We start from the raw sequence: 12,013 nt of genomic DNA, 5'->3' as shown, positions 1-12,013 counted from the left end.
TGAGTATTGTTGCTCCCCATGTCCATCCCTTTATGACTACATACAGTGTCCCCATCTTCTGATGGCTCCTTCCAGCAGGATATTGCACCACATCACAAAGCTCCAATCATCTCACCACCGGACAATGAGGTCACTGTACTCCAATGGCCTCCACACTCACCAGATCTCAATCCAATAGAGCACCACACTCACCAGATCTCAATCCAATAGAGCACCACACTCACCAGATCTCAATCCAATAGAGCACCACACTCACCAGATCTCAATCCAATAGAGCAGTGGTCATTAACCCTGTCCTCAGGGCCCACCCTCACAGGTGATATCAGTGATTGCAGTAGTCTAGTCTGCATCTCCCGAAGGTAATACATAAAATCTGGCCTGTTAGTGGGCCCTGAGGACAGGGTTGATGACCACTGCAATAGAGCACCTTTGGAATGTGGTGGAACGGGAGATCATGGATGTGCAGCCGACAAATCTGCAGCAACTGCGTGATGCCATCATGTCAACATGGACCAAAATCTCTGAGGAATGTTTCCAACACCTTGTAGAATCTATTCTACAAAGAATTAAGGCAGTTCTGAAGGGAAAAGGGGGTCCAACTCGGTACTAGCAAGGTGTACCTAATAAAGTGGTTTATGAGTGTATGTGTGTATATATATATATATATATATATATATATATATATATATATATATATATATATATATATATATATATACACAAAGATATGTCCAATCTGCAGAGAATCATACAGTTCAGAAATGTCTAATTCTTGGATTTCTGAAACACGTGATTCTTCAGAGATCAGAAAGATCTGCATGCAATTATTCACACCAATACAAAATTAGCCAATCACTGATTTTCCTGATTCATGAACATTAGTGATTTTCCTTTCAGCCTTCAGATGTTAATCAGCCACATATGTAACTCCCCATTAATCAACACTAAATAGTCCAGCAAACTGCAGCAAATCTCAACGGGCAACAGAAGTCTTAGACTGGGGACATAGCTGGCTAAATAAGCAGGGCTTAGCAGGCGAAGTTAAATTATTATAGCCCTAGTAAAATAAGGAGATTTCAGCCATTTTTCTATTTTAACAAGAATAGTAATAAAAGCTGGCAAAATGTGCAACAGACTGTTAGAAGCCACCCACTCATTAAAGAGACTGCTGGTGTCACGGCTTCTGTTGTCACTCCAGATCCAGCAGGCTCTTCTGGGACTTCTTCTTCCTGTGCGGTTTCTCCTTACTGTCTTCGATATTTCACAGGCCATCTAAAGCTTTACCTAATACTACAGGTTTGGAATTTTCTAGGTGAACCTGTGAACAACTTTCCTAAATGCTATATATATATATATATATATATATATATATATATATAAAGAAGGGCTTAGCTTCAGCAAAAAGCTTAAGCAGATATGTTCCAACTTCCTGAGCACTGGTGTCTACTGTGTATCCTACACCTATCACCAGCACCTTGTCCTCATCCATGATTTCTTGGTGTTAGGACTGAGCTTTGTTCATGTTTACCCACTACCTCTCCCTACTCTCCGCCCTGTCTTTAACTCTGCATCTGCCTGATAATTTGGTGGTTGTGCCTTCAAATCAGGCATCTCCAGAGGGGGGGAGAACTTCATTGCCCCAAGCCAACACCCCTGAGAGGTGTCCTATTGATGCCCGAACTTTCTTTGGTTCTTGCACCCATTGGCAAGCCCACAATATCCACAGGGGACACAGAAGGTCCACCTACAAGCCTAGTAATGGACAATATAAAAAAAGAAAATCTACTTTAGCGCCACAGATCTGGTGATATAATCAACAAAAAGTGTGTAAATAAAATTGCTAAAAAAAAAAAATCACACCAGTTTCGATGCTAACGTAAGCTTAACTGCAAAACTCAATACGGAACATAATCATACATCACGCTAGAGTAACATGTGCTACTACAATCGATAATGCAAAATAAACCACACAAATAGGTATGCAAGTCCGGTAAAGTGATAACGTGCTCATGCCTAATCTTCAGAATAGAGAGGTCCTCCACTAGTGCTCAGTTCAAGTGACCCACATGGGTGTGCACTCACCCCGGGTATGGACCAACTATCTTTAGTATGGTCACTTGCGCCTGTGAGGAATCCACCCCTGGGTGATGTTCTAGAAGAGCCTTTCTCAACCTTTTAACCCTGAAGGAACCCCAAAAATAATTTTCAGGTCTCGAGGAACCCTTACTAAAACCAATTTATCAGGGGTCAATAGGAACAATGCCCCTTATACTGGTGGCCAATAGGAAGAATGTTCCCCTTAAAGTGGTGCTCGGAATGCCACCCTTAAAGACAGCTAAAAAGATATTTGGTGTCATGCTACTGGCTTTCCTAAGTAATGCTGAACCTTGAACTCTGTAGGCACCATCAAAAAGGTGGTTCATCAGCACAGCTCAAGGAACCCCTAGCAACCTCTGGAGGAACCCCAGGGTTCCACGGAACACTGTGTGTCTCAGTTAGATGGGGAATAAAAAGGATCAGGTAAGTATTTTGGTGCATGGACATGTATTGTGGACCTATTAGGAATGATTGTGCATATTGTCTCTGGACTGATTCTCTGTACACATTCAGATACATCAAATCACTTGCCTCTTCTCTAATTCGATAAAACTCTAATTTTTGGTCATGACTGCCAAACTGTGGGCATGTGCTAGGAGTATGTATGTGTGGTTTTGTTGATGCGTGGTATGTGGGGCTGTGGGCATGTGCTAGGAGTATGTATGTGTGGTTTTGTTGATGTGTGGTATGTGGGGCTGTGGGCATGTGCTAGGAGTATGTATGTGTGGTTTTGTTGATGCGTGGTATGTGGGGCTGTGGGCATGTGCTAGGAGTATGTATGTGTGGTTTTGTTGATGCGTGGTATGTGGGGCTGTGGGCATGTGCTAGGAGTATGTATGTGTGGTTTTGTTGATGCGTGGTATGTGGGGCTGTGGGCATGTGCTAGGAGTATGTATGTGTGGTTTTGTTGATGCGTGGTATGTGGGGCTGTGGGCATGTGCTAGGAGTATGTATGTGTGGTTTTGTTGATGCGTGGTATGTGGGGCTGTGGGAATGTGCTAGGAGTATGTATGTGTGGTTTTGTTGATGCGTGGTATGTGGGGCTGTGGGAATGTGCTAGGAGTATGTATGTGTGGTTTTGTTGATGCGTGGTATGTGGGACTGTGGGCATGTGCTAGGAGTATGTATGGGTGGTTTTGTTGAGGCGTGGTATGTGGGGCTGTGGGCATGTGCTAGGAGTATGTATGTGTGGTTTTGTTGATGCGTGGTATGTGGGGCTGTGGGAATGTGCTAGGAGTAAGTATGTGTGGTTTTGTTGATGCGTGGTATGTGGGACTGTGGGCATGTGCTAGGAGTATGTATGGGTGGTTTTGTTGATGCGTGGTATGTGGGACTGTGGGCATGTGCTAGGAGTATGTATGGGTGGTTTTGTTGAGAAGTGTTTTATTTCTGCTGTAAAGACTACCCGGAAAAATGTTGTTGTATGTATACAATGGCAATAAAGTATATCTATTTATCAAATGCCAACTTGATCAAATCTCAACCCAAACACTGTTTTTCTGAATTCTTCAGAAATGCACAAAGATATTTTTGACCAATGCTAAAGCTGGTCATAGATGGGTAGAATTTCGAAGAAATGTTCTTAAGAAAAGAAGATTCTAAAGAAGTTTGCTCTTCAATCATTAATGGGGTCAAATTGACGTTCATTTTCCACCGAAGTGATGAGAAAATGCGAAGGAACAGGATGGAAAATTTTTCTCAAAAGAAAAAAACTTCTAACAGTGGAATTAAAATAATTTTATATCAATTTTTAGTGAAATTTCAACAGTATATGTCGTTTTTGTTCGGTAAAGTCCATTCATTCCAGAATCAAATGCTAAAAGCAACAAAAAACCTTTTGAATGACATTTGAATGGTCTGAGAATTTTTGTACAAATTTTCCTAAGACTTTTTCAAAGAATTTTCGTTTAAAGTTCTATCCATTGATGGCCAGCTTAACTTTCAAAATGAGCGCTTATTATTAAGCTTTTGCTAACCCATATATTACCCATTGCTGGGACCTGGTCCTTTAGCACCCAAGGTGAAAAGGCAAAAAATGTGCCCCCCCCCCCCCAGTCTATTTATAATTTCAGTTCCCAGCATACATATTTCCCTAATCCCTACAGATGTCCTACCTTTCCACTAGTACCCATTATATAGCTTTTGTATGCATGCATACATTACCCATGTTTTGCATATTCTTGTTTTTGCAGTTAGATCTGGGGTTAGGCTGGTAGCTGGCTGGCAGAAACTAGGCTTCCTGAGCAAAGGAAGCCGAAGACAAAGAGAGGAGGAAAGCAAAACATACCTCTTGTGTCAACTTCCATGTTTAAAGGACAAGCTTCTAAAAATCCAGAGTTGCAGATAATATAAGATTTTTTTTTTTATAGCAAAGGGACAGGGAGTGTGCTACTGACTACGGGTTGAACAGTGAACTACCTCATTGACCTAAGTTGCGGGTTCTGCCCTTTTTCGCCCTCCCCACCGCAGAAATGCCTAAGGCAGTCACCTCTTCTTTATATCCCTCGACCTGGCCCTGACACTACCTTATGCAATTACATCGTATACTATACGGCATTACTATAGTAATCCTCATCTAAGCCACATAGCACAGTTTTTATACCTCCAGATTGGAAGTTGCCCTCAATGACCATTATGACACAAAGGCCTTCCTTGTTCTCCATTTTATCGTCACAATGGTGAACTATGCTTGCACATTGTTTGTCGGCATGGCAGCTTGTAATCTCATACAAGAGCACACATGACAAGGTGACAACACAGGAGCACAACTTGGGGACAGTTGTCACCCCATAACATGAAGGGCCTGAACCATGCCTGGGCAATGTGTATCAGAAAAGCAGCTTGAAGTCTCAGCCAAAAGAACATATGACACGGTGACAACGCAGGAGCACAACTTGAGGACAGTTGTCACCCCACAACATGAAGGGCCTGAACCATGCCTGGGCAATGTGTGTCAGCCAAAAGAACATATGACACGGTGACAACGCAGGAGCACAACTTGAGGACAGTTGTCACCCCACAACATGAAGGGCCTGAACCATGCCTGGGCAATGTGTGTCAGCCAAAAGAACATATGACATGGTGACAATGCAGGAGCACAACTTGAGGACAGTGGTCACCCCATAACATGAAGGGCCTGAACCATGCCTGGGCAATGTGTGTCAGCAAAGCAGCTTCAAGTCTTAACCAAGACGAGTACAGGTGATAGGTTGGCAACACAGGAGCAGAAGTAGTCACCCCCACAACAAGAAGGACCTGAATGAGAACCTTCATGGCATGACCAGGAGGTATTCTTTTATCAAAAGCTACAAATTTAAACAAACAAAAACTTTTGAAATGATGTTAACATGCAAAAGCTTATATAAGATTTTAGCGAAGGTTTTCTTATCTTGAGTTAAATCCTGAATGATTAGTTATGCAAATACTAACTTATCTCAGAAGTTGTCTCTCAGCATCAGTTTACGGATTCCACTATTTGTCAATGAGACCCCTTATTACATTGGGTGACAACTTAGCTTTACATACTCAATGATAATACAATGAAACCTTGCATTCATGATATAATTCACATTACTCGAATCATTGGCAGCATAAGTGAATAGCTATCAAGACAACAATGAACGAAGATGGAAAATTACAGCTAGACTCTGAAAAAAAGATAAGAATACATAGGGACTAGAAATGACGTGTACTTTGTCAATTGAGGTGAGATCAGGTGACCATCTCATATCTATGGCACCATAAAACTGGCCATAGACGATTCAAACCTCGGCCGGTTGAGCAGGAACTGGCCGAGATTCGAACCATGTGTGGGCAGGCTGAATGTAACCAAGTTAATCGATCTATCAACTGCCAGAATTTACATGCGATTATTGCTAGTGGCTGTCATACTGGCAATAAGCACTGTGTTCTCCGGGCAGGAAAGACACCATGTTTGATATGCTTGAAAGGCTCTTTTCCATGGAATTTTTTGGCAATTTTTTTTTTCAACAGTTGTCGTCAGGTCTTTCCTGAACCTTTGCCAATTGCTCTGCCTTGGGGATGGCATACAGAATATCATAGCACATACGCGTAGGCAATTTGTACACACGTGCTAGGGCCAATATACCTACCTCCATGTCTTTGGGGTGTGGGAGGAAACCGGGGTACCCAAATAATGCCCACACAAACACAGGGAGAACGTGCTAACTCTATGCAGTGCCCTGGCTGAGGTTAAAACCAAGGGTCAGCTCTCTGGACGCCACGTCTGATACACTTGAAAGCTTTTTTTTTCTTAGAATTTTCTTGCCAATTTTTTTTTACATGGGCTGTCGCCAGGTCTTTCCCTAACCCACCCAATTGCCATGTACTACAGCCAATTTCCCTACCAGAATGTCTTTGAAATAACCCATATGAACACAAGAAGATGAAAACTCCCACGCATTAAGTGTTCTGATATTATGTCTGATAAGCTTGAAAGCCTTTTTTTCATAGAATTTTCTTGCCATTTTTTTTTTTCGAGGGAGATCTTTTTTAAGCCCTCTCCAATTGCTCAGGCTTGGGACCAGCATGTAGAATTTGATAACACATGTCCATAGCCAATCTGTACACACATACTGGGGCCAATTGCCCTACCTGCATGTCTTTGGATTTAGGGAGGAAATCAGAGTACCCAAAGGAAACATGGGCAGAACATGCAAACTCTATGTCCTGGCCGAGATTCAAACCAAGGGTCAGCTCTCTGGATGCCATGTCTGATGCATTTGAAAGCCTTCTTTCATAGAATTTTCTAGGCACATTTTATACATGGGCTGTCGCCAGGTAATTCCCTAACCCCACCCCCCATTTTCCACATACTACAGCCAGTTTACCTACCGGCATGTCTTTGGAGTAACCCCACATGAACACATGAAGATGCAAACTCCATGCATTTAAATTAATTGCAAGGCTTTCTTTTATTAATAACAAACATATCATACTTACCTGCTCCGTGCAGTGGTTTTTCACAGAGCAGCCCCGATCCTCTTCTCAGGTCCCTCACCGGCGCTCCTGGCCCCTCCCTCCTGCTGAGTGCTCCCAGTCGAGCAGCTTGCAATGGAGGCACCCAAGCAGGCTCTTTCCTGAGCCGCAGCTCTGCATGTCCATTCAGCCAAAGAGCTGCGGCTTGGCTCCACCCTCTCTCTCTCCTTATTGGCTCACTGGCTATGATTGATAGCAGCAGGACTCTCCCTCAGCCAATGAGGGAGGGTCCCCAGAGAGCCGAGGCTCTTGTGCACATCACTGGCTCAAGATGGGGCTCAGGTAAGTATTAGGGGGGTTGCTGCACAGAGGAGGTTTTTTTTTTAACCTGAATGTGTGAATATAAAAAAACCTTGATCCTTTAGAACAAGGGTTTTTAAACTACGGCCCTCCAGTTGTTCAAGAACTACAATTCCCATCATACCTAGCCATGTCTGTGAATGTCAGAGTTTTGCAATGCCTTGTGGGATGTGAAGTTCCGCAACAGCTGGAGGGCCATAGTTTGAGGATCCCTGCTTTAGAACCACTTTAAGTGCTTTGACTGAGCTTAGACACAAGGGCCAACTCTCACAGTGACCAAGTGGTTAGCACTTCTGCCTGACAGCACTAGGGTTGTTGGTTCATAATCCCAACCATGGCACCACCTGCCTGGAGTTTGCATGTTCTCCCTGTGCCTGCGTGAGTTTCCTCCCACACGCCAAGGACATGCTGGAAGGTTAATTGGCTCCTGTCTACATTGTCCCTAGTATGTGTAAATGTGAGTTAGGGACCTTAGAATGTAAGCTTCTTGAGGACAGGGACTGTATAATACATTTTTAAAGCATGCATAAATTGATGGTGTTATATGAAAACTTGTAATTGAATAATAACAATAATAATATTATGTCTGATAAGCTTGAAAGTCTTTTTTCATAGAATAGTTTTTGGGCAATGTTTTACAAGGGAGGTAGTCAGGTCTTTCTTCAACCCTTCCCAATTGCTCAGGCTTGGGGCTTACATACAGAATGTGGTCACCCACATCCATAGCCAATCTGTAGACACATACTGGGGCAAATTAACCTACCTGCAAGTCTTTGGAGTTTGGGAGGACACTCATGTAAACACAGGGAGACCAAGCAAACTCCATGCAGATAATGTACTTGACAAGATTCAAATCAAGGATCCCCATGCTAACCACTAAAGCTGCGTACACACGAGCGGAATGTCCGACAGAAAAAGTCTGACGGAAGCTTTTCATCGTCTATTCTGATCATGTGTGTGCCTCACCGGACTTTTCTTTTTCGAAAATTGTGACAGACCTAGAAATGGAACATGTTCTAAATATTTCCGATGGAACCAATCGTCTGTATGCTGTTCCGACGGACCAAAAACGACGCATGCTCTGAAGCAAGTACAAGACGGAAGCTATTGGCTACTGGCTATTGAACCTTCTTTTTCTAGTCCCGTCATAAGTGTTGTACGTCACCACGTTCTGGGCAGTCGGACTTTGGTTTGACCGTGTGTAGGCAAGACCGCTTGAATGGAATTCCGTCGGAGTTCCGTCGGAGAAACCTTCGGAGTTTATTCTGACGGCAAAACCGGTCGTGTGTACGCGGCATTAGCCGTTGTGCTGCCCACTTATAACTTCAGCTGGATATGGATCTACCAAACATTTTGACATGACTCCTTATGAAAGGGTCCTTTTGCTTTTTTTTAAATTTTTTTTTTATTTTCACTGTATACTTTGTGTAAAGTGGCCAGGTTTGTGACGGGTTTCCTTTAGACCTCCAGCGTCGGTTTTGGGTGGACTGCACCCTTTCAGACTATGTTTTGCCATTGCACATTTTTTTCTCGGATTGCTCTGTTTGTGTCGGTGGATTCTGTTCTGCATTATAACAGCATGCTAATGTATGGAAAAGCAGGTTATAAATAAATGGCATCTTCTCATGTGACCTCAGCTCCCCTTGCCTGCACCTGCTCCCGGGGTCCTCCCAGAACTCCCTGAATACACCAGGCCTGTAGCAGGTCCTGCAGAGAGGAGGCTGCACAGCAGACACAACTAATGGCTTTGTTGTGGTGCTGGCAACTTTCACATCTCAGTCCATCAACAATGAGAGGGACGGCTCAGGCGGCACAATGCATTGTCCTTATGAAACAAGCTGTGCATGGATGTGGGGGGGGGTTAGGAGAACCTTCGGCAAGTCCTGCACCCCGGACAGCTTGGCCCTGGGGACATCAGTGGACAAAACTGAGGCTGTGAGCACAGGCCAAGCTGTCAGCATCCCCTTGTAGGCATTGCACACAATGACCACCCCCCCAAGACCCCCCCACACCATATGAACCAGCCTTAGTCCATTCAATGAATGGAAGAGCAAGCCCAGCGTTGCAGGGTGAAGTCTTGTCTCGTAGCAATGACCCCAGAAACCAGCAGAGCCCACCATGAAAAGGACCAGAGAGCAAGCAGCATCCTACAGTCACAAAAAGAAGAAAAAAAAAGCACTTACCGAACGGAGAGGTGGGGGCAGCCCCCCGCCGGCCCATCTTCCCCCCGGCTGGAGGAGACGGTTGCCCAGGTTTTAGTTAGGGGGCTCTTTGTTGCTGCTGTGATGGCATGTGAGGGTCCCTGGCTGTGTGACAGTTACTGTGTTTGTACTGAGCAAAGGATGGAGCTGCTGGGCTGGAAGAGGGAGGACTGGCTGTGATTGGGAGGAGGAGACACCGTGTGTGTGTGTGTGTGTGTGTATGTGTGTGTGTGTGTGTGTGTGCAGAGAGAGCGCCGGTGTCACCAGTGTGTGTCTATAGCATAGCACTGTATATGTGTGTATATATATATATATAGCACTGCGTGTGTGTGCACAGCACTGTATATATATGTGTGTGTGTGTGTGTGTGTGTGTTTGAAGCACAGTGTGTGTGCATTTGTGTATAAAAAAGTAAAACTGCGTGTGCATACAGTACTGTATATGTGTGGTGTGTGTGTGTATACGGAGAACAGTGTGATGTGTGTACAGCACAGTCAGGCGTCTTGCCCACGAGAGTAAAAAAATGCCACATTTAGGCCCCTTTCACACGGGCGGCTGTTCTGCCGCTGTTAAAAGCATGTTTTGTTATTTTGAAAATTCAGAGAATCGTGGCACAGCGTTCACTTGCAGTTGTACATTGCGATTAGATGCGTCTACGTGCGTTTACATGCGGCTGCGTTTAGCTGCGTCGGAACATTCTTGGCATTTCTGATGTGCTTCCTGTTGTTTTTCTTTCTTTGTTGCCGCTGCTGTCTGCAGGAGAAATAGTACACTGCGATTACCTGCAGTTATGTGCAGATAGCTGCAATAAATCGATCCTGGACGCAGTCAAATTTATTTTTTCTATCCGCACCAAACCCCATGTAACGAAACCGTCGCTAAGTGCAGTGTGTGAATGGGGCCATAGGAAAGCATTGTGTGAGTTTAGCTGCAGTAGATAACTTGATCTATCCACAGCTAAAAGCTGAATTCTATCCGCCCATGTGAAAGGGGCCTTGCAAATAGATGCATTATTGTCTAGGAACAATGTGCACAATTGCATAAAGATCAGTAACACAGCGATGAGTACAGAGGCGTAAAACGAAAATAGAAAACTTTACATTTGAGTGCTGTCATTTTACGCACATCCACATGTTTACGTGCCTACGTGGATGTTTATGGCCGTATGCACGCGTGTATTGCAACACTTGCAACAAAGAAGAATTTTACGTGTGTATAAGCATGCGCACGTCTTTTCATTAAAGCCTCATTCACACAAGAGCAGAAGAAAAAAAAAAAATGTTTTACTGATCTGGATATAGATGCATTATTGGCTATGGAACCGTACACACATCTGCATAAAGATCAGTAATAGAGCAATGAGTATTGAGCTGTAAAACAAAAAATGGAAAACTTTAAAGCGGTAGTAAAGTTGTTTCTGGTACTTTTACCTACAGGTAAGGGTATAACCACTTAAAGTAGTTGTAAACCCATTACAACCACTTTAACCTACAGGTAAGCCTAGATTAAGGCTTACCTGTTGGTGCAAGAAATATCTCCCAAACCTAAAAGGCTTAGGTGATATTTGCAAGAATAGCGGGCGCAGGCGCGCTGAGCGTGCCATTTCTAACGGCGATCATGCCGTTAGTGGCAGCACCAGCGTGCATGCGCGGGAGTGTCGTCATCGCGGCTCCGGCCAGTCACAGCGCCAGAGCGGCGTCACCCGCAAGTCACTCCGAGATAGATGGCGGCGTCAGAGGAGGCGAATGAGGGCCGATGCCGGGGCTTCGATCTCAGGTAAGTAATTCATAATTAGTTAGTATGCTATGCACACTAGCTCATTATGCATTTGCCTTGCAGGGTGTATTTTTTTTTTAAGAGGCTTTACTTCCTCTTTAAGGACCAAGCCTATTTCTGACACTTGTTGTTAACAAATTAAAATCAGTATTTTTTGCTAGAAAATTACTTAGAGCCCCCAAACAATATATACCATTTTTTAGCAAAGACCCTAGATCAGGGGTCTCAAACTGGCAGCCCTCCAGCTGTTGCGAAATTACAAGTCCCATGAGGCATTGCAAGCCTGACAGTTGCAAGCATGACTCCCACAGACAGAGGCATGATGGGACTTGTAGTTTCTCAACAGCTGGAGGGCCGCCAGTTTGAGACCCCTGACCTAGAGAATAACATGGCGGTCCTTGCAATATTTTATGCCACAGTGGTATTTGGAAAAAATACACTTTATAAAATAAAAAAAAAAGAAGAAAACAGTAAAGTTAGCCCAATTTGTTAGCATATTGTGAAAAGATAATGTTACGCTGAGTAAATAGATACCTAACATGTTAGGCTTTAAAAGTGCGCACACTCGTGGAATGGTGACAAACTACGGTACTTAAAGCAGAGTTCCACACAAAAATAGAACGTCCGCTTTTCGGAACCCT

At 43.9% G+C, this 12,013-nt stretch overlaps 1 protein-coding gene across 1 annotated transcript in view; it reads right to left on the bottom strand.

Moving 5' to 3' along the window:
• SLC44A5 (solute carrier family 44 member 5) overlaps nt 1-9,783 on the bottom strand; it is a 297,524-nt gene extending 287,741 nt beyond the window's left edge. The window contains exon 1 of the mRNA XM_073593722.1: nt 9,579-9,783. Coding sequence (XP_073449823.1) covers nt 9,579-9,615 — 37 coding nt within the window. The 5' untranslated portion in view covers nt 9,616-9,783. The remainder of the gene's footprint in view (nt 1-9,578) is intronic.
• Nucleotides 9,784-12,013: the final 2,230 nt, after the last annotated feature.

The sequence above is a fragment of the Aquarana catesbeiana genome, linkage group LG07 (genome assembly GCF_042186555.1).
Source record: "Aquarana catesbeiana isolate 2022-GZ linkage group LG07, ASM4218655v1, whole genome shotgun sequence".
Taxonomy (NCBI): Eukaryota; Metazoa; Chordata; class Amphibia; order Anura; family Ranidae; genus Aquarana; species Aquarana catesbeiana.
The sequence above is the reverse complement of the archived record's forward strand: the minus strand, read 5'-3'. Positions and strand labels throughout refer to the sequence as shown.